At 39.9% G+C, this 23,818-nt stretch overlaps 1 protein-coding gene across 1 annotated transcript in view; it reads left to right on the forward strand.

Moving 5' to 3' along the window:
• SLC7A11 (solute carrier family 7 member 11) overlaps positions 1-23,818 on the forward strand; it is a 58,536-nt gene that overhangs the window by 6,385 nt on the left and 28,333 nt on the right. The window contains exons 3-6 of the mRNA XM_062493953.1: positions 634-749; positions 9,152-9,277; positions 11,372-11,471; positions 14,639-14,683. Of these exons, the coding sequence (XP_062349937.1) occupies positions 634-749; positions 9,152-9,277; positions 11,372-11,471; positions 14,639-14,683 (387 nt within the window). The remainder of the gene's footprint in view (positions 1-633; positions 750-9,151; positions 9,278-11,371; positions 11,472-14,638; positions 14,684-23,818) is intronic.

Consider the following 23,818-nt stretch of genomic DNA (forward strand, 5'->3'; position numbering starts at 1 on the left):
TGACCCAATAAAGAAACATTATGTCTGTCTTCATATTCCTTTGTTTTATGGTATTCTGTGGTATGCTACAGGCATTTTTGCTTTTATTTGCAGTGCTAGGAAATTGTTAGTCAATAAAAGGAAGAAATTCTGTTTCTATTTTAGAAAATCCCATTTAGACTGTTTCAGAATTTAACAAAATACCTGGGTAAATTTTGGATATTTATTTTAGTAAACCAGAATTCTCAGCTTGAATGAAATTCGTTTGCTTGTGTCTCTGAGGGATGAGATACCTCTGACCACTAAAAGTCCCTCACTTTTGTGCTGGGTGTAGCCCGTGTAATCTGATTCTGTCTATGTTCACTCCAAGTGAGTGAACAAAGATTTCTGTTGATGCTTTTCCTTTTTGATTGAGACTGCTTTGCAACATGGACATTTTAAGAGCCCCCCTGGTAAGAAGTGTTGCTGTCAAAATCAGAATCACTGAGTAGTGCCATGTTCAGAAACTATGCTGCATGTCAGCAGAGATACCAGTAGGCATCAAAATTAAGGTTTGCAGTTCTCTGATAGTGAAGTTACAGCATGATCCAATAGGAATTATAACTATGTATTATTGCAGATGAATTTTGTGACTTTGTTTTTTTCTCACTCTAGCCCTGCTGCCACAGCAGTGATATCATTGGCTTTTGGACGCTACATCTTGGAACCTTTCTTTATGCAGTGTGATATCCCAGAACTTGCAATTAAACTTATTACAGCTGTCGGCATCAGTAAGTATTCAATTTTAGGTTTAAGGGAAGGGTAAAGATTATATAAATTGAAAAAAAAAATAGCACACTGAGCAGGTAGTTGTTTGATGTCAGTCATTCATTACTGTGCATCCAATGCCGGGGTGCCTGTGTGACATTTTGCCTGGGTGTGTGTGTGTGTTTGTGAACACATGCATGAGCAAAAGGAGCACCAGACTTTATTAATGTCAGGGAAAATCTATTGTTAAGCCTGATTCTGTTGCCATTTGAATTAATGGCCAAATTTTTGTTAATTTTATTTTTTTTTTGTAGAAGCAATTTCAGTCCCGAAGTGATGGCGAGGCAGTGCCAGAGATATGGAAGAATGATAACCTTCTTTAAGTGCTTTGCTCTACCTTGGTTTTAGGAGGCAGTTGAATGCCAAGTATGATGTCATGAAGAAATGTAGTTCTCTTGAGTGCAGACAGGCAACATGAAGTCATCTTCCAGTCCCACTCTTTCCATCCTGGCAATAATCCTTATTGAGGCACTTGTGGTTCAGAAAGCAGGAGCCGAATTTTGGGTGCACAACGTACAGGCTGGTGCATAGTTGTTGCTGGCTTGTTGTCCTATGCTTGCTAAATTTGTAGTTAGTGTAAAAGGGATCATTTAGGGTTATTAGGGTTACAGAAAGCCAATATTTGCAGTGGAAAGAGGAACACTGCCCTGAGAGCAGAGACTTTACAGTTTAACTGGGCTGTTGTGGAGGATGCATGAAATGGGAAGGTACAAAAAGGGATTGGAATGGGTCTCTGGAGCTTGTAGCATTAGGGGTTTGTTTCCAGGTCTGCCTGGTCACTGGTGAGCCTTCTTCTTGTGGGCGCACACTGGAATTCAGCTGTGCTGAGAGGGAGTGCGGAGTAAACCTGAGTAATTAGTAACAGATTGTTCCTTTCAATTTGCTCAGTACACATATCAGAAACAAAAAGACTGGAAAAATGAATTAAGACATGCAAAATGATCAAAGGCCCACAGGAGATCCCTTCAGTTTTGCACCATAGTAGGTTCAGATGACTTTTTCTTTCTTTGGGGCAAGGGGTTCAATTGACATTGAAATTTCCAGTCTCCAGGTTAATGTGGCTTTTTGTGGGAGCCCTCTTGATAAGATTTCCTTTCTGCCAGGAGTGTTAAAAAATCAGTATGTGACTGCATTCCTTTCTAAATTAATTATGCAGAAACTATAGGTTTCATAGGAATAATTGAATTAGGGGTTTGAATTTTGAGGTCAATGACTTTTTACAGCTACATCTGTCTAAAATGTTTCAGTGCAAGGTAAGAGTGAAACAGATGTTCAGAAACGTTAAGGTCACTGAGACAGAAGGAATGTTAAGTGAGGACTCCATCAAAGCGTTTTGTTAATTGCATGTAATTCAAGCACAATAGGTGAACGATTTGAAATATGTTTTTATTACTTTTCATCTAAGTGAAAATCTGTATGATAAGCCAGGGCTTGGCAGAATAATTGAACAAATAAGTAGCGATGCAGGGGAGGTGGAGTTAGGCTGAAATAATCACAGCCTAAAGGGAGAGGGGAGGTCACAGCCAGATGCTCCTGTACAGAGTGGACCTGTACAGCACAGTTAGGATGAGCTGGCATTCCACTGAAAGAAGGGATTCCTGTAGAAAACTCGTAGTGGTGAACGGGATGATGTTGAGAAAAACAGTGCTGTGTCAGACTGAGGCTTCCTTCTTTGCAGTGTGCTCTACAGTGGAGTTTCATTTGTTGTAGTTCTTAGCATTTCTGCTGCACTTAAGCTCACGGATGCCAGAGTGTCTGACTGTTATCCTTGTATGGTAAGAATCAGCTGCTGTGGTGGTAATTGTTATGAATGTTTGGTATTGGGCATGTAGGCAGAGTGAGAGGTAAGATTAAGTTGGGAGCTGAGCAGACACTTTTGGAGCCCTGAAGATCTTGTAATCCAGTATAAGAGGGCAAAAAGTAGCATTTGTTTCTGTTTCAAATTTTAAGTCAATCAGAAAGTGAAATGACATGCCTTTTTTCTTACCCATGCCTGGCCCCTTTTCCTTCCTTGCCTGCTGGGGGTGTATATATATATATATATATATATACACACACACACACAGGTTGTGTATATGTCTTTATTGCACGGGGAAAGGCAATGGGATGCACCACTGAACTCTGTCCTTGATTGAGACTTTGTTCAATTGTTTTACCTTGTCATTTCTCATTGTACTAGGAAAGAGAGGGAGAAATTTTGAAAGATCTTCAGGTGATCCCCTGATCCCAAACACAATCAGTGTTATCAGAACAATTTCTTACAGATGTTTGTCTAAACTGGTCTTAAAATCTGCCTCGTTGGGAGATTTTTAAACCCTCACTAGTATTGTAGCCCAGTTTTTTCTATCCTTGTTGCAATACAAGGATACTTCTCTTTCCTCTGTTTTTTATTTTTTTTTCCCCACCTGAATCTCTATTGATGCATCTTAAGACTACTATTAAAAGGTTGACTGAGATGGATACAACCAGGATTATGTCAGGGAGTGGCAAATAATACTGCTTCTCTATCAAGGAGACGTATCTATCTCTACTTGCCAAAAAGTATTTCTTGTAGGGGTGCTACAGCCAGTCTGCTCCCCACCATTCCCCCTCTGTGCCTCTTCAGTGAAAAAGGAATGATAGTGCAGAGGAGATGTAGATCAGATGAGAGTTAAAATGCAACGACTGGACACAGTAACATTTAAAAAATCCCTTGTTCTTGCTTTATTATTTATAGGAAAAAGGCACAAAATTCCCCTCAAAGTCACCTGTTCAACAATCTGTAAAAACAAATTTTATGTTCTACAATATACTGCTTTCATTTTTTAGTTGCCTTTATTACAGATTTTCTCTTTTCAACATGACCAACCAACCAAAATGTCCAAACATTTCAATGTCTCAATAGAGAGAAGGATGCTTGTGTGGAGTCTCTTTTCAGATGCCACAGCTTTCTGAATCTCTGAAGCAAAACCTTCCTGTTCTTTTCAAACTTAGAAATCCCTTAAATTTATTTGGTGTTTCTTAAGCAAGTCTTCAAGAGGAGAAAAACCTAGATCAAATACTGGATATGCAGATCTCAATTTGTTGGTCTGCCATGAACTTTTTCTCAAGTTGGTTAATTTAACTGTATGTGAAAGAAAAGCAGACATCTCAAATATTTTTATTACACTATACATTTCACAGACTCATGGAATTATAAAATGGTTTAGGTTGGAAAGGATGTTAAAGATCACCCTGTCATGGGCAGGGACATTTTCCACTGGATCAGATTGCTAAAAGCCCCATCCAACCTGGCCTTGAACACTTCCAGAGACAGGACATCTAATTACTACAATTTTATGAAAATAAATGACCAAGTAGAGGAGAGAGAAGCTGGATGTGCTCCTGCACAGGGAAGGACAGCTGAAGAAAATGCAAGCAGGAGACTGGCTACAGCCCTTCTGACTCTCCACTTTGTTCCAGCAGGACAGAATAGCTCCAGGACACAAAGCAAAAGAATGCTGTCAACCTTTGTTCTGATGCTGAAGGTAGTCTTTTTAGAAGAAAGAGTTTAAAACTCATTATTCTCTTGAAGTGAAAGCTGATAGACTCCTCCATAATTGTTGTTTCTTGACATGAAGAAAAATTCTATCACCATGCCTGTCATTGCAAAAAAGGTCCAATATTAATATATTGATTTATTTGTATCTATTAATTTTTTCCTAATGGTAAAGTTAAATATAGTGGTAACAGGAAGGGATAAATTGCACTGTGCAAAGGTATCAAACTCTTCTATCAATATGTAGCCCGAATAGGAGCTGAGTCCTTTCTAAACTTTTCACATGGCCTTTGTATCAGAAAGCAGATAATTGCAATAATTCAAATAATTCATATGTGTATTTTGGGCATTTTACACAGCAATATTATATAATCCTCCCCTCCCCCCCTTTCTTGTTTTTTGGGAAATCGGCCAAAAAAACCTCAAATACCCCAAACTTACTTTGATTGTTAGAGGTAAAGTTATGCTTGAAAACTGAGGTTATCTGTACAGGTCTATCAGTGCTTGTTGGCAAGTGCTCCAACCCAAAGTTTATTGGTGTCTATGTGAGTTTATAATTAGATGCTTTTTTCCCCTCATCATGGCAGATGTTGCAGTTGCCACTCTCTGCTACTGACAGCCTTCAGACAAGCGGTTTACATTAAAAAAATCTCTTGGCTTGCAGGGATATGCTCCGATATGCTCTTGCAAATATGCTCTGATAGGTGCTTTTGTGCTTCCTGTGACTTTAAATTGGCTCATTAGGGTCTGCAAACCGAGAGTATTTTTTGGCTTTTTTTGAATGCCTTGACCCTAAAAGTCTGACAAGTTATGGGAGAGCAGTTTTCCTGATCTCCTGCTGAGGCAATGGTACATACATTCTGCAAAGTAGGCCAGGATGTAATGCTCACTGCTGCTTCTCCTATTAGATTTTGTTATCCATATCTAGCTGTGTCTGTGGGAAGGAAAGAGATTGTGGAAAACATATGTGGTGTTTCCATTGTGTTTCACTGTTCATGAACCCCGTTTTGTTCTCCCTCCACACTCCTCTTGGTTAGGATTCATCTTGTTTTCAGTAGCCTATTTAGTGTTCAGGTAATCTTCTGTGCTCCCCATCCGGTCAGTGGAAAAGAGGAAAGAGGAACTTCCTGATGGTAAACTATCTCATTTGGGATAGGCATCTCACAGAGGTATTGTTATTCATCCTCTGGAGCTGTCTGTCTCTTCCTTGAGGATGCAGCCACACTTAATGCCTGACTTTTACTTAGAAAAGTCAGACCTGAGTCCTCCTTTCACTGCCCTTTTTCTGGGAAACTGCTGCTCCTTCTGATATTTGCTGTGATCCCTTATCAAAGTGTCTGCAATCAGTTTCTCTGAATATCTGCAACAGGCCCTATTCTGAAGAGAGGTGTTGACTAATGGCCACAGTCCCAGAATATAATGTCCTTCCTGAACCCTGGCACAGCTGTCATCATCTTTTCTTGCTTTTTTTTAGCAGCTTTCTTCAAGATTCCACTTCCCCATTGCCTTTCACTACCCAGTTGCTAACACAACCAGTACTGTGGTGCTGGTACATGTGATACTAGTGTAATTCCCACATTTCTAGACAAGTGTCATGCACATAGAAGCATTAAGACTAAATATTTCATTATTAAATACTACTACTACTATTGGTAGTATATAATAAGCAATTATGTATTTATATTATGTAATATTATGCTACATTATAAAGAGGCCTAATAAGAGCAATAAAATAAAATTTAAAGAATATAAAACTGGTCTCAAATTTTCTAAGCACTTGTAAGCACTTCAGTCTCAGCTCTGCAACTTGAATTATTACTAGTGCAGTCCTCCAACTCTGCATTTACTTTTATGAAGGACCATCAAAGGATATTTATCTAGGGATATTTTACGAGGGCAAGCCATGATAGGTGTCCTGATTTCAGCCAGGTTAATTTCTTCTCAGTAGCTATTACAGGCCTGTGTTTTGGATTTGGAATGCGAAGTTGGTAGCACACTGATATTTAGTTTATTTGCTAAGTCCAGTTTATCCCTAGTTAGGGACATTTTTTCCCTGCTTCCATGCTCTGCAGATGAGGAGGTTCACAAAAGAAACTGGGAGGGAGCATAGCTGGGACCGGTGGTCCAAAGTGACCAAAGAGATGTTCCACACCACAGAATATCATGCCCAGTATATAAACTGGGAGGATTTAAATGGAAGGGCATCTGATCTGGGTTTGGGAATGTGTGCTCTGGCTCTGTTCAGTGGGTGGTGAACAATTGTTTTGTGCAGCACTTGCTTTTTCCCCTTTCTTTTACCATAATTATTAACATTATTTACCATTATTACAGTATTTTACTTTATTTTCGATTATTAAACTGTTCTTATCTCAACCCACAGGTTTTACTTTGATTCTCCTCATTCCAGTGGTGGGTGGGGGGAGAAAGGGGGAAGTTGTGCAAGCAGCTACCAGGTTTAATTTCCATTTGGGCTTAAACCATGACAATAGGATGAGGGGAAATGGCTTCATACTGGAGAAGGGCTGGTTTAGATTACATGTATGGAAGAAATTTTTCAGATGTGGATGGTAAGACACTGGCACAGGTTGTTCAGAGAAGTTATGGCTGACCCATTCCTGAAGTGTTTGAGGCCACACCACCCAGTAACATTCTCATATGTGTGTCAGGAAGGTGAAACCAATGCAATAGAAAACCTGGAGGAGCTCTCTCCACTCATGTTACCTACTCTGACCTGTGTAAGGTGACAGACTGATTGCTGCAGTCAGCTTGAACTCTCAGTAAGCTGGGTATCAAATTGTAGATTCTCTTACACAAAGACCTCCTCCTTGACATTTTCTTGTGCTTTGGTCCATGCCTGGGCTTCACTTTCTACAGAAGTATGACATCCCCAGTCTTCTAGGAAAATTAAAATAAACTAGTGCTTGACTGTGGCATGAGATTTGCTTATAACTTAAACAGTTTTGGTCAAATGAATATTTTAAATATGTTTTGCTTAAATGACAGTTGTTAGCCTTGCTGGTGATCAAGCCCCAGGAAAAGAAGGGGAGACTCAAACAGCACCAATATTCATCAGCAACCTAAAGGGATCTTTCAAAATTTAAATGAGTCAGGATATGTCAGTGTAATATTGGAGCAATAGAGTAATGAGTCAGGGCCCTGGGATTTTCTGTTGCTTATAATATAGGTATATAAGGACATTAAGAAGCAAAAAAAAAAAAAAAAAGGAAAAAAAATTGGAATCTCAAGTGAAACTTTGCAGAAGTCCAAGCAATTTCTTTGTGACTTCAGAACACTTCAGCTCTGAAATATGGGGAGATACAGAACTGAGTAAAGATTTTTATCATCAAGATCCTTATCATCAAGATCCTTTTCTGGTGACAAAATTGTGCTAGGTGATGTTGTGAGTATATATTGACTTGTAAATTGCTCATTTGAGAGTGGGACTGTCTCTCTCCCAAATAAAGGTTCTAGAAAAATATATCTTTTCCCCTGGAATTTTTATTTTAATTAAAATGTATAAAAAATACATTGGGATCCAGATTACTTAGAATTTTCTCCCTGTTCCATTAAACTCAAACTACTTTCAGTTGAAATGTGAAGATTTTAAGAATATTTTTTAACCTCGCTGGTGAAGAGAAACTGTATAAAAGACTTGAGATAAATCTGTGGGTTTTTTTTTTTTTTTTTTTTCAGAAAGCCTGTGCCATGCCAGATTTACAATGCTAGCTCGTACAAACTAGCAAATTGTGCTTTTGTGTGTCTCAAGATGTGTGATGTGGCTGATGATTTAAACAAGCTGATGCTCTTGAGAGAGCTTGAATTATTGATGCTCTTGAGAGAGCTTGAATTATGGGAGGATTGAGATGAGGAGCTACTTCATCAGCTCCACATGATGGCAAGAGAGAGAGGAACATGCTTGACCATGTTTACCTGAAGCAGCAGGGGAAAGAGATTTTTTTTTTTTTAAATCTAGTAAAATGGCTCCTATTTTCCAATATTTAAGGAATTTTTTTTTGTTTTTTTTATGTTTAAACTCCTTCTGTTTAAGCAAACTAGAATGAGTGGCACTAAAATGACAAAACCTGCCCTCATCCAGTCAGTCAGTGCTGTAGGAAATGCAAGAGGATGCTGTCCCTGCCCCAGGAGGAGATGTGAGCTGACCAGGCAGGATGTAAAAACGCTGCTCACTGATCTCTCCACATGCTCGTGAGCTACAGACCTGGGCTTTGTTTTCCAGAAGTAAAAGGTCTCTGTTTCTTCACCGATTCCTAGCAAAGGTGGGCACAGTACTTGCACTCTGTCCCTCCTGCATCTCTGGTGGTACAGCAAAAAGGGTGGAGAACATGGAAAAGAGGACTAGAGGTAAAGCAGTTACAAATTTGTGCGTGGTCTAAACGAGGGTAAGAAAGTTTAATATGGTTATTAATTGTTAGTGCTTTATGAAAAATACAAATCTCCACTCAAAGCACCGCAAAAAAAAAAAAGAAATCAGAAGCGACAAGAGTTGGGGCAATTAATTTCTTTCATCGGAAGCAGGGTTCTGCCAGCCAGTGGTCTTATCAGCAGCTGAGAGTTCTGGGTCAGTGAAGCTGTAATTTGTCGGAAGGATGTCAGGCAGGGAAGGGGACAGCTGGATGGTCAGTGCAGTGGGTGAGGCATAGGGGCTCAGCTCGAGCCTTGGGTGTGGTACCTTGAAAGGGGTTGGGAGAAGTGGGAGGACAAGAGCTGGAGAAGGTTATTGGGGTGTACTTCCTTTAGCATCAGGATCTGTTGTTTGCGTGACCTCTCTGCTGGCAAGGAATTTTGTGACAATTATTTTCTTTCTGACTCTTCTTTTTCCCCTCGCAGCACTGGTGATGGTCTTGAATAGCACAAGTGTCAGCTGGAGTGCCCGCATTCAGATGTTCCTTACCTTTTGTAAGCTGGTAGCAATTCTGATAATTATAGTCCCTGGAGTTATCCAGCTAATTAAAGGTATGAAATGAAAAGTAAATGCTTTTAAAGAGCTTTTATCTTTACCCTCCGCAGTCTTTCCCCACTTGCCTCTACCATATAATGCTTACAGCAGCAAAATCTCTTAATTAGTCTGTGCTTTCTTAACTGAGGCTCTGTGCTGTCATGTCATTGATAACAAATGGAACTACACTGGGATGAACTGGTATTTCCTTCAGCATGCCAATGAGACTATCCCAATCAGACCTGCTTTTCAGTGGAGCAAATGGACTGCTCTTCTCTGTAATCTGTCCTTGGCCTGAACTTTGTGAAAGGGGTGGGATGGGATTTAAAGACAGATGTGCACACACCTCCCCAGAGCACATGCCTAGGCCAGGCAGGCTGTCTGCTCTAACTCTGCTAGTCCCTAGTCATGGTACATGTGTGTGGTGAGAGTGGGGGGTTCCCAATTCACAGAACCACAAAATCACATGGTGGTTTGGCTGGAAGGGACCTTAAAGATCAAACCCTCTGCCAGAGGTACTTTCCACTAGGCTATGTTTCTCAAAAGCTCATCCAAAGCCTTGAGCACTTTCAGAGCATCCTGGACAGCTTCTCTGGACAATTTATTCCAGTGCCTCATCACTGTCGAAGGAAAGAATGTTTCCTATGATGTAATCTAAACGTGCCCTCTGTCAGTTGATAGCCACTTCCCCTTGTCCTGTCACTACATGCCCCTGTAAAGGCCCTCTTTTCATGGACAGATGCTCAGCTACCTGTAGAGACTTTTCCATTCCAGCCCTCTGAGCAGCAGGTGTGAGATGGTGACAAGCCCCAGGTCACCCTCCTTACAACAGCAACACAGAGCACAGGGAGCCATTCAGCACACAGGGGCAGAGTAGGGAGCACTCCTGAGTGCATTGGTGGCAGATTTTATCTAACAAAAACTGTCACTCTTTTTGGCTATGTCCCAGGGGATGCTCTTTTCTGATGCTCACAAACCCTCCCACCCAGGTGAAGAGCACAGTGTCAGTCTGTGCAGTGAGCTCACCTTCTCAGGGACAGGTGGCTCTCTGTGGTCAATATCGACTCTGAAATAAAAACTTTCCTGTGTAGCACTGCTGATTCACTCTTTTTGTTTTCTTGTTTTTCACTTTCTTTTTGGCACTTGCAATGCCATTTCCTGTTGCACATGACACACAAAATGTGCAAAATTCCTCTCTGTTCCCATCCACCCAACTTCTCTTAGACCTTTGGTGCAGGTCAAAGCCAGGTTTCCTTGGGGGTTGTTGCCCTGAAGTAGCTCAGCTAGAGTCCCTGATTCTCCACTGGCACCTTCCCCTGGCCACAAAAAGCCTCTACTTCAATGGGAATTTTTACTGAGGGCTTAGTGAAAACAGAGTAAAGGGTAGAGGGTTTGACTCATTGCTAATTTAACTCTGAATTAATTAAGTTTCTTCCTGCTCCGTAATTGTGGAGGATCATTGCTTCTCAGGAAATTTGGGATATGGTGGGGACATCTAACAAACCATAAAGCACTTTGTAAATTAATAAGAGCATAACAAAATTATTGCATATTTGCATTTATAGATATGCAGATAATTCTTACTTGAAGTAATATTTATACAGTGTTGATTATCATGTTAGGGAATTACTAAACTCACTTTTCAATGGTAGAAATGTTTAAGATTTTGGGTTTATTTGTCTTATAAATGTTGCTTCTGAATGAAATGCCAGCAACGTTCCTTCTGATTAAAACATTAAATAAGTGAAATTTTCCACATCAAAAACTACTGAGCTCATTCTGCTCTTTCATATTGATGTAAGTCACTGCTGGAAATGACAGAGCAGTGACTGTCATCAAGCTCAGAATGCTTTGAAACAAGCTAATAGGTCAAATTCTCCTATTACATGAATACAGAAACCACAAAGCCTTTTACAGTTGCTGGCAGATTATGGCTGCAAGGGTTGGGTCAGAATTTAAGGTCAAGGGCAGAACTTGTTATCAGTGAATTGTTCAGTGATTAAATGTTCCATGATGTGTCATATTTATATTTTTTAAAAGTAGTTATGACCAAAGAGCTTATTTTTTCACATTTATTTATTTATTTATTTATTTATTTATTTATTTTGCAGGAGAAACACAGCACTTTAAAAATGCCTTTGCAGGGAATGATGCCAGTATTATGGGATTGCCACTTGCTTTCTATTCAGGAATGTATGCCTATTCAGGCTGGTAAGTGGATGAAACTTAAACTTATTTTTCATGAAAACAAACACTAATATGCTCTAACAAAGACATTTGTTTGTATGAAAGCAGTGAGTAACACATTCTACATCTTTTGCCAAGCTACATCATACAGCTAGGGTAGTTCTCACCACTGTTCCATATGCTCAGTGGTCATTGTGCAAGCAGCTCTGCAAAAGAAAGATTTTTCTTTTTTGGTGCGCAATATATAAACATACATTGAGCACCAAAATAATCACACCACAAGAAAGGAATATTCTTCATTTTTCATTAAATATTTTAATAAAAGGATTAAAGGACTAATGAAGCTTTATTTTTTTTTGAAGAAGTCAGTAATGTTATAAAAATGATATAAAATCTATGATTCCGTTACAAAGTTGTGTGGCCCTTAGCCTTGCTTTGTAATAGCTGTATTTGACAAGTAAGACTCAATGTCGTGGTATGGCCCACAAAACAGAATAAAAATCTCAAGATTTTTACATTTCTCCTTCTGAGAGATTTGGACCACACTTAAAAGAAGTGCAAATGCCTTCCACAAAAGTCAAGTTTGAGCAAAGATATGAGAATCTACCTTCTGGTATCCTGCTTAGAACTTCCAAATTCTTTCTCTCTTTCCCCTCCAAAGTACACAGCCGCTGGTTTGGAAGGTGCTGCTGCTTCCTGAGATCTGCCTTTACAATTTATTCATGCTCGTGAGGGCTCACATCGTGCAGTGCCAAAGGGCTTCTGCAGCAGCAGCAGCGTGGGGGAATAAAGCAGACCACGGTGCACAGAGTGGGCTTATTTTGAGATAGCTTTGTCTGCAGCTCTCTCCTTGGCTCCCCACAGCCTCACAGGCAGCCAAGGTCTTTGCCTTGCATGAAAGGCGAGGGCTGCAAGATAAGGGGTTTGTTTATTTATTTAATTTGGAGGGACAATGGGCAGAGCATTGGCGTTCTTTGCCCATCTCTAACTCCCTGGTTGCAAGAGCATTATAAATCTGCACACTGAAGTGTGAACAGAACTTTGTATATCAAATGGCAGCGGGTGGGAAGAAACCCAAGAGAGTCCAAAGCCTTTATCTGAGATAGATATGTAAGAAAAGAGCCTGGCATTTTGAAGCCTCAAAGAAATGGAATTGATTATGTGGACAATCTCTACTTTCTTCCCCGTCTCTCCTGTAACTGTGTCTATCATATCCATACAAGTGATGGTTTCTCACTTTTTAAATGAAAGCAATTTTAAAAGCTCTTCAATATTATTCAGAGTTTCTTTCCTGCAAAATGCTTCATGAAAAATACTGTTATTCTGTTTCTTCTTTCTCATTTTCACATAACGGTTTAAAGCTTAACAATAAAAATTGTCTTTTCCCCTGCTTTACACCTGTTGACAATTATTTCAGGGTACTTATTTGCCACTTTTAAAAGAACTTAGCAGGAAAATGACGTAATTGGGCTAGTGGTTCTTCACAGCTGTCTGTTTTTCTTTGTGATCATCTAAAATTCTCCACCTCAGAGCACGGAGGAGCAGACCATTAAGAGGAGTGACAATACCCTTGCACTATCAGTTTCATGCAGCTAGATCAATACAATTAGCTGAATATGAAGGAGTGTTGCAAGTGTTGGTGATGTGCCCTGGGATGCAGGCAGAATTTTATGCATAGCTCACAAGACTATTAACTTTAAACTGTTAACTTTTAACGATACAGCTTCGAAGAAGAAAAGCAAAGCAGTATCTCTTCTTCTGTGTGTGGGTTCATCCTGCCAAGGCCAAGTGTAGACTATTGGGTATGCAAAATGCTGGCTGAAAAAAGACAAGTAGAGAAAAGAATGCAAGGAAACATGTCTTTGCATCAATAAAAGGACTGATTCTGGGCTATCATAGAATGGTTTGGGTTGAAAGGGACCTTAAAGATAATTTTGTTGCAACACCCCTGCCAAGGGTAGGGATGCTTCCCACTAGACCAGGTTGCTCAAAAGCCCCACCCAGCCTGGCCTTGAACACTTCCAGGCCTGGGGCATCCACAGCTTCCTTGGGTTACCAGTTCCAGTGCTCCACCACCCTCACTGTAAAAACTTTCCTCCATATATCTAATCTAAATCTTTTTCTGTGCTCTATGCACTAGAAAGTTTAAAAACAAGTACTGATGCTTTTGTATAAGATGACAAAGAATTTCACATTCAGTCAGAAAAATCACTGGTTTTACAAAGCTGTGAGCCACTTGTTCTGCTAACCCAGTTCTGCTCCGAGTCTTGTGATGGGGCAAAGCTCCAGACTTTCTGCCAGATTAGTTACCAGTGTTCTATTCCCTGCAGCACTGCTGGCTCAGGTGCCATTTGTCTTCCTGCACAAGAGCAGAAGGCCAGCGCAGGCACTGTATTGACTGCTCTGTTTAATTAGACAAGATCTGACTCTGGGGCTGTCTCTGAGCCAGGCACAATTGTGATCCAGTCAGGCACAGCCCTAGTGCTAATAAATGTAGAACAGAGGGTTCAGTGACCTTGAGGCTTATGGTGCTTTTTATGCAGGGCTGTGCCTGGTGAGCAGTTCCCATGAATTCCCATACAGAGCTATCTCTTGAATGCTGCTGGAATATGAGCAGAGTGCAACCTGTACTGGAGGTTGTGCAAGAGCATACAGGGCTAGCAGCCTGTGTTTGAGATCCTGTAAAGAAACTAGTGTGAAAGTTCTTGGTTTAGGAGGGATTTTTCTAAGCCCTCAGTTATTTGTATTGCTAAGAAGCCCTTTCTGAGTACTCAGATGAGACTTTTTGCCAATATAACCTGAAACTGTAAAAGGCAACAAGCACAAATGGAATAGAAACCTTGAAGGATGCGTGTGTGTGTGTGTGTAAGTATGGAATTAGGGTAAACCATTCAGTGCACAGTATGTCAGGGGAAGAAAATAACTTAATTGCACACTGACTTTACGTAATTATTGTCCTTTTCTTTTCCTACTTTGCTGTCTTTTCTGAAAATTCTCTCCCTGAGTGTGAGGATAAAGGAAGGTTAAATATCACTCTCTCCTTAATCCAAACATGGGCCTACAGAGCCTACTCTAATTAACAACAGTGCTTATCTGAAAGCATCTTCTTGATTCACAGTGAAAGAAATACAGAACAAAAATGTAATACTATAACAATAAACCTTATAATACATTTTATAACTATTTTCTAGGTTTTACCTCAATTTTGTTACCGAAGAAGTGGAAAACCCTGAAAAGTATGTACTTAATATTTTGCTTGACTTTTGAAAAATGGTCATGAAATTTAAAATGTTATAAAAGTAGTGATCTTCAGAAGTTCTGTATGCTGGTCAAGCTGCTTGCCTTCCAGCAGATCTGGTATCTATTTGAATTGCAACTGCTTGGACATTTGCTATTTTTGGTCTGTTGTGACCTTATTATGTATTCTCCTTTTATCTGCACAGAAAGCTGAAAATTAAGTAGATCTCTAGGGCTCCAGTTCTCCCCCTCGGGATAAGGGTAACTACCAGTGGCTCCTTTCAGTGGAAGTTACTGATATCCAGTCAGGGAAATCTTGCCCAAGAAACTTACCTGCTGCAATATTTGCCAGTTTTGCTGTGTTTAAATATTAATCAAATACTTAGGTCTACTTGTTTTAAATGTCTTAGAAATGCAGGATCTTGCATGCACATCACACAGCATCCAGGAAATGTGGGTCAGAGCCTGTTTCCAACCAGAGATGACTATTCTCACATCAGCTGCCATGTTTTCATGGGAAGAGAAGTTATCCTGTTAGGGAGAGTTTGATTTGTCCCATCTATTTTGCTAGATTTGTTTTGGTATGTGGGGCCAGTAATAAAAGGCTTGTAACATTTTCTAAAAGTTAGAGAAGCCTTTTCACATCAATTTGTTTTCTTTGAGGAAAAGAAATTATTTACTTGATTAAGAAATTAATGGCTAAATATAATTTTGTTAGGTTTTAAAAATAAGATAGCTGGCTGGGTGCCAAATTGCTTATTGTTTTAAAATGACTCCCAGCACTGCACACTCAGATAATATGAATCTGAGACATACAGGGAAAGAAAACCCCAAGCCACTGACTGGGAGCATGCAGAAAGTTTTTGCTGGTTTCTTCAGAAACCTGGTGCTTTTTCAGAGGCCTGAAAATCATTATAAGGAAATGGATGATAAAATATGAGGCTTGTAGAAAGACTGGCAGGTTTCCATTGTTTCAGTGACTTTGAGATGTGTTGTGTTTTAGTGGGCTCTTTGATGTGATCAGGATATGTACAGCGAGAATTGTGTGACAGGAATTTGGGACCAGGTAGAAAACACTGAATTAGTATTTATGAGTCATCATTATGGCAGATTCCTATGTGCAAATGGGATTTTCGCTTGTAATCTTCAGTTCTGATAAAACACCATTTTAGGAGCTGTGGTTTAGTAAAACACGACTCTGGATGTATTTAAAATGTGTAGACGTGGCACTTGGAGATGGTTTAGTGGTTGACTTGGCAGTGCTGGTTTAGTGGCTGGACTCAATGGTCTTAGAGGTCTTTTCAAACCTGAAGGCTGCTGTGCTTCTACGTCAGTTGTGCCAGTGGAGAGCAGCTGGCTAAAGATTTCTGGGACACACATGAACTCAAGCTGGATGATCTAGGGTTTAACTACCAAGGATCTGTGCTCTTTATAAAATCACAAGAGGCAGATGTTAAAACCAAAAGACAACCTACAAAATTTATTTTACTTTTGAAAAATTGTTGTACGATAGACTGGTTTTAAATGTGAAACTAAATATAGGAGTGAAAGGGATTCTGGTCCAGGACATCTACTGCTTCAGGAAATTCTGGGGAGATAGGTTAGGAGTGAGAGTCCTGTGGTGTGATTAAATTCAGATAGAAGCAATATAATTTGTAAATTATCATGTGCTTGCCATCAATACGGTGTGATTTTTTTAAACGTGCAAATGTACTTTGTGACTTTTCATACACTTCTGTGTCTTTGCAGTTCTTTAATTGTAATTATTAGTAATTTTCATTATTTTGTTATATGCTATTTTGATATCTGTTGAGTATTTTTGTGTTTTGAGTCAGTGGAGTGCCTATTTTTGAATATTTTGCTCTCTGCTGCATAGGACAGAAAAGCACCTCTTGATGTATCTCAGCTAAGAGAAGCAGTGTTGGTCTAATTCTGATGTTTTCTTTTCCATTGCAGCTAGGATGTGAGGGAAGAAGACTCTCTTTTCCCATCTTGGGAGAGCTCTTCTGTTCTCCGGGTTATCCTTGGAGAACTGCTGAAGTTAATTTGTGCTGCCAGTGAGGATGTAGTACTGGAGGGCAGACCACATAACCTGACTGGTTTAGTGTATTCCAGGATGGCACTGGAAAAAACAAACAGCTAGATATTACATGTGCAATGTTATCACAAGGCTCTTAAACCTTCCTTCATCACTATTCCTCTTGAGGCTGCACTTTGAGAGGAAGAGTAGATGCCCAGTTTTTACAATCTCCATGCAGAGATAAAATACAGAATAGAAGAGAGTGGGATTTTAAGAATTGCTAAGTAGGAGGTGATGGTGGGGCAAATGGATTACTGTCTGTGCTGACAAAGACCTCTGCACCACCTGTAAGTGGGGATTCTGGACTCCCTTGAGGTGAAATAAGCAATTAAATGAAACATTTGGAACATATCTTTTATCTGGTTTCCATCTGTGAATGGCTCTGTTGGAAAGATGTTCTGAACCAAGGCCTGCTCCACCATTGTTCCCAAAGCTACAGGGCAAGGGAATAGTGTGGATTAATCTCAGTGGCAACTATCTCAGCTCCCACTAAATCCAGTGCAAATGATAGATGAACTACTGATTGTCCTGCTGTTGTAGGGGGCTTGGAGCTACAACTTTAAGGTCCCTTCCAACACAAACTATTCTGTATTTCTACTGTATTGTACTTCTATGTAGGTATGATGTAGCTGATTTTAAAAAGGAAAAGTACAGGCTTGAACTGCTTAGAGCTTATAACAGCTCCAGGTGTGCAATTTGTAATGTTTGACAATGGTTAGGATGGATGCAAATTACTTACAGCAAAAGAGGGAAGCACAGTGTAGTCTTCTGCCCTGCACCTGCCAAAGTAAATATTTGCCTGAGAATCAGCCACAATTGTGCATTTCCAGGTGTGCAGCAGCTTTGGAAGTAACTGAGGTGAATGATCAGCTCCATGCCCATGAGAACCAGCAGGCTGCAAACCCCTCGAAAATGTTCCAAAGGGATGTTCCAGGTTTACAGCAGAGGGATGGGCAGGAATGCTCTAGCAGAGAGTGAGGATGGGGCTTTGAGCAGCCTAGTGGAAGATGTCCCTACCTATGGCAACAAGATTGGAACAAGATGAGCTTTAAGGTCCGTTCCAACCCAAAACATCCTGTGGAGGTGGGCCCTAGAATATATCCTGAAATGCATAGGAAGGCAGAAGCATCTGCTATTAGACATTAAGTTTCCCAGACAGGGATTGCATTTCTTTCTGTGCTGTATGGCACTGGGAAAACTTTTTGGAGTATGGCATGTGACATCGGGAAGGCAGAAGAGAGGCAGGGAAAGGGGGATGCTTATGCCCTTGCCCAATCCCCTTTGTGCTCCAAGCAGCTGTTTGCAGAAGCAGGAAGGGCTTTGGAGGCTGTGGGAATATGTGGAGGTGCAGCTGCCTGCCCAGGTACAATAAATTCCATACTGAGGGCTTTAACTAGGAGAAATTCTCTGGGTCTTAGGCACGGGGGTGCCAAGGCAATATGAATCCTGAGAGAAGGAAAGCAGAAACAGAGACAGCAGGAATGAGCAAAGCAGGGAGCAAGCTCCCTTCACATTACAGGAGGGAGAACAGAAAGACTTAAAAAAAAACCCTCTCAAAGTGAATGTCATTACTTTTTGAACAGAGTTTTGGAAGTAGTTTTGAATTCTCACTTTGGAAATGCCACTGTTCCTTCTTTTGTGTAAGGACATTGTTATAACCCCAATTATCATAAGATGTAAAAGTAGCTGTTCTGTCTCTCACTAAACCCCCTTTTGATGTCTCATTTTTAAGCCTGAACTCATTTCTTTATTCCTCTTTGTTCAAGTGCTTCTCTCATGCAGCTATTAGTAGGTCCTGAAGAAACATGAAGTTAATGTTTAGTTTAGAAGGAGCTGTGGTTGCAGTGTTAATGTGCAATTTTTTTTTAAAATAGCCTGAAATAATTTTATTATCAAGAATATGTGGAACAACATTAAAGTGTGGCAACAATTTTTTTCACTCTTTTTGAAAATTATGCTTTGCATGTACGGGCTGAGTCAATATCAATTGTTGTTTCAAATAAAATGCCTAAAATGTCCTTGAAGCAGAACTTCAGCAAAACAAACTTGTGCAGCCACATCACATTCAGTTTTGATCTTTTTGTTTTTCTTACACTATAAGGATCAGTCTCAAACTGAGGTCTTGTTGTATTGCATTGTTAAATAATAGGTGAAGAAGGAACAGCCAGGTCTCTGAGAGAATTTGTCACCTGAAAAGTGACAGGAGCCATGTTGTCTAGAGCAGGAAATTTAGAGGACTAGAAGTCGTGCATGTTGAACTTCCAGACTCAATTCTTGTACATAGTCTTTGATCTCATCTGTGTTCTTGAGCCCCGCCGTTTGCTCTCAAAAAACAAGCCAAGTTTTATCAGTCAAGAGCCTAAAAGCAGCTCATGCCTGAAGAGCACTTCCCTCTTCCCTTCCCAGGCTGAGCAGAGTCTGGGATCAGTGCTATAATTCATCAAGAATTTTGGCAGCCACCACATGAGAAGCAACATCTTCAGAGCCTTGTCAGAGTCAGAGGCAGGTTGTGTCAAAAAAAGAATCCCACTTTAACAAAAGTGTGCTCCATCCTCACTATGAGGACATGATTGGCCTGAATGCTTCAAGCTGTGAGGATAAAGCTCGTGTTGGAAGAGAGAGAAAATATTGTTTCACTTTAAGAGGAGGGAAACTTAGACTCACGTTCCTTGCTGACTTCAAGGCAGTCTGTCATCCAGTGGGCAGCCTGGGAGAGATGCAAATTTATAGCCCTTGTTTTACTTAATAATTTTATTTCTTTGGCAGTGTAGGTTTTTTCCCCAAGTTGTTCAACTTAGGAAATATTTTTCATATAGTGGACAAAAATGATAGAAATTCAAAGGATGTGGATTCTGAAAGCATTTTACATCATAGATTACTTTGCAGTTGCAGTTAAGTACAGCTGCTATTTGGCATAATTTATTTTTCTCTCTTTCTTTCTTTTCCCCCCCCATTTCTTCCCCCCTTACCTTATTGAACCATTTCATTTGCAAATATTTCATTTCTGTTTGTAAAATAACTTTGGTCCAGCCCAGGCAATCTATCATTGTTTAAAAAGTTACACAGTGAGAAGAACATATTATTGAGATGTATAGTGTTTATAAACGTGGTCTCAGATTGATAAATCATGTCTTGTGCTGTTGAAAAACCAAGAAATGAATTGCTTTGCTATGACCTTGGGGTCTGAGATCAGTCAGTTTGTCTATTAGATTTTTCCAGTGTTCTTACTTCATTTATTCCTTCTTTTCCAAAGCACCAAGAAACAGTAGCTGTATAGCAAGTCAGCAGAGCTTGATATCATCAAACATTTTATAAAATCAGGATATCAAAATGCTTGATATAATCTATTTTTATACTGTTTTTAAATAATGTGAATGTCATATCTAGCTAATGTGTGCCACCCATTCATTCTAATTATAGAGTCAACTTTGCATCTATGAGGACTGAGTGAGAGGAATAAAGTATTTAGGGGTGTTTTCTTCAGTCTATCTGAGCATTATAGAGATGCAGATGGATGGGAGGGAAATGGGGGCTAAGATGCTACAACTCTTCCAGCTCCCTTGTTATTTGTAGCCATCTGATTTTTTGGTGCTTCACATTAAAATGCAACCCCCTACCAAAGTCAGTCAGAAACTTCAATTGCACTCATCATTGCTCATTGTCAATCTAGCCACTGAATAGGGATCAGATTCCCAGTAAAGAGTAAAAAGATATTTTCAGAGTTAATTAAGAGGATGCAAGCCTGTCTCTCTGGTTCTTACAGTTTTTTGAGTTATTTTGTAATTTAATGACAAGATTTGTTCTGAAGAAGAATATTAATATCAGTACTCTTAGACACTAGAAAGGTTTATCTGCCTGGAGTTTGAAATCTTTCTTTATATGTGTCATTATATTCTACTTATTCCTAAGAGATACATTTGACTGCAATTCATTTTCTCCATGTCAGACTACAGTACCAAATATTCAGTGCAGAATTTATAGGATTACATTGTGATATTTTACCTGAAGATAATCAAAAGAGACAAATGCTAATCTTTCCCGTATTTTGTGAAGCCCATTTGCTCATGTGAATTCATCAGATCCCCTTAAAGGGAAAACCAGGTCAGTTAAGTGAGCATTTGCATTTCCCCCCTATATATTATTTGTGTCTTGTTATTTTTGCACTTGAATACTTATTCTTCATCATAGAATGGGGGTGTTCTAATTAGCCTCTCCACAGTTATTTTTATGTGTCTTTAATAGAAGTTTTATACTTTCCAGTTTTGACTGTGTCTAACATTACAGTCTGCTTAAATTCTTTCAGTTACATGGGAGGCATCTCAGATGATGTGTCCAAACCTGGTGAATTTAACAACAATTCCTACAGTTTATTTGTGCCCTATGTAAGTGATAAAATTGTGTTTTCAGATCTATAAAATCCTTTAATAGGGAGCTGAATCTGCCAAATAAAGAAAACAAATTAATTTACTAGCTCAAATGTACTTTCACAAAACCAAGCATGGGTTTTGCTATTTGTAAAATGCATGTAAAAATTAATTAAGAATGTAATTCAGTAGTATTTGTGTGTGTTTGAGAGGGACAAATAGACAATTAATAGTTCTCAGGGGAGTTGACTTACCAGCATGAGACTGTTCTTAATAAAATGATCTTTGCTTTTACTTTCTTGCTAACTTAATTAGCTCCTTACTATTTGCATGACTCAAATCTTCAGCTCATTGATTATTGTTTCTTTTAGAAATTATTTACAATTCATTTCTGAAACTAAATATTTCAGTCTTGGATGCATGTTTTTAATGGATTCAGATTTCTCAAATCCCTGTATGGGAACTAACTTCTTTCGCTCCATGAATTTCTTTCATTTCATTTAGTCAAAGAATGCCACTCTTGCTGGAAGTTGGAAATTCTCTTATGAGTGGGAACTGAATATTCTGATTGCTTTGCCTTTATTTATGTTCTTTTTTTCACTCCTAGTTTGGGAGATTTTAGACCAGGCTTCTCAGGGCCCCATCCAACCTGGCCTTAAACACTCCTGAGTTCTGGCTCCAACCTTTCCTCTTTTCACACTTGTACTAATTTGAAAGCAGACCAGTGGGAGATCCCAAGTCAGAATTACAATTTAATAGGAAAATTAGGATAAAGGCAATAATACAGAAACATGGAGAGAGTCAGAATACAGCCTGACACCCTGCTGGCCAGGGTGGTGGTAGCAGTTTGATTAAATGGTGGCTGCAGTCCTCCTGGAGTGAGAGATGTGGTTCTGTTGAAGCAGTGATCCTGTAGAAGGATCTGGTCTTCCTCTGAAGGTCCAGGGGTGGTTATGGAACTCTTGTCCTCTGGGGATTCAGTGGATAAGGCTGCCCGTGGTGTTCCAAGTCTCAGATTATATCTGGGTAGGAATGCTTGGTTCCTCCCCCTGCTTGGAGCATCTCACATTGGGATGGTGCAATTTTATCAGTCATGCAGTGGGACTCAATGGCCCATTAGCAGAAAATATCTCCCTGGAGGGAGGATGGCTCATGGAAGAGATAAAGAACACTGCACCACCTGGTTTTAACAACTGGTAATAAAATACATACTTTTGGTTACATCTTATGTTGTAATCTAAAACAACTCTCCATCCCACCCCCAGGAGATGTGCCATAAATACCCTAACCTTGACAGTCTGTTGGTCCTGCTGACAAAAAATGCAAGAGTCACATGTGATACAGGCAAATGATTAAAGGGTTGCAGCTTGCTTGTGAGCCCCAACTGGGGTCTGTCTGTGATAGGATTTGTTGGGGCTCACTGAATCCACAAAATATTTCTGACCAGAGGAAAAAGTGAAACTGTGATTTTAACTGTGTTAGCAGCTTGAGTTAAAAAGGGGGAAAGAATGGAGCTGGAAATGGTAATCCAAACTAAAATCCAAATAATTGGTTTCTTTCTCCTTTCATTAACTTCAATTACATTGGACTGGATTTTTGGATTTGATAATGTGGATTATCCTGTAGCAAAGGCATTTCTTTTGCCCTGTGATTTCTGAGAGTTTCAATATGGTAGCTACTATCTGCAATATAATTAACTGAGGATACAGATTTGGCCCTTGTGTTCTTATTTTCCCTATTCTTGGCCGTTGAACACAAATTCCTCCTGCCACACCTGAGTGTCCCCTGCCCCATAGGTGCATTGGGTCCTACTTAACAGCAGTGCTGTGTTATGTGAGAGAGGGAATAGAGAGCACAGCTGGAAAGCACGGTGTGCTGTGCAGTCTGGGTCTGGAGAGATCCAGATGTGTGCAGAAAACACTGCAAATCCCCTGCCTTGTCCTTGACAGATGCACTTTGTGTCTGAGCAGTGCTCTGGATTCACCAGAGCAATAGACACAGGCAGCAGAGGGTCTGGGAAGATGACAGTGCATGAATTCACCTGGGTGATCACAGGCAGCCAAGGCTTCAGCAGCAGGGACATCAAAAGGGCTGCGGATTTCATTGGGCACTATTCCTCTTCCTTACCTGTGAGACAGGCAGGGGCAGCCACTGTGTGTGCCTGCTGCTCTCCAGAGGCTGCATGTTTTCCTTATGCATTTAGTTAGGGACTGACCTAATGGATGCTGTTACAGTCTACGATGTTCAGGGATGTGTACACGACACGCATTCAACACAGACTACCAGATATTTTTATTTACTTTTCCTTTTCCTGTGTACAGTTGCTTGTTTTTTCCCCCCCTACCCCATTTTTTAATTTTTTTTTCTTGGTGCTTGTATCACTGCTGAGTCCTGTGGTGAAATTCTACACCATGAGAGAGACATGACCCTGGGGTGCTGTATCTTTGCCATCAGCAGCTGCTTTCTAAACCCCAGTTTAACATTTGAATTGGTTCAACTGTCTTCAGGTCTTTCTATATCCTACTTCCACTTCATTATCTTTCTATTTTATGTAAAAATTAAAAAAACCCTGAAAACTGATGTTCTGTTTAGAAATTGACTGTAGTGAAGAGCTACCTGTGGCAAGGTTTAAACTGATATGCCAGTCAATATGTGCAAATTAGAAAAGAGAATGATGTAATCTATTGTGT

This window comes from Cinclus cinclus, chromosome 5 (assembly GCF_963662255.1).
Source record: "Cinclus cinclus chromosome 5, bCinCin1.1, whole genome shotgun sequence".
Classification (NCBI taxonomy): domain Eukaryota; kingdom Metazoa; phylum Chordata; class Aves; order Passeriformes; family Cinclidae; genus Cinclus; species Cinclus cinclus.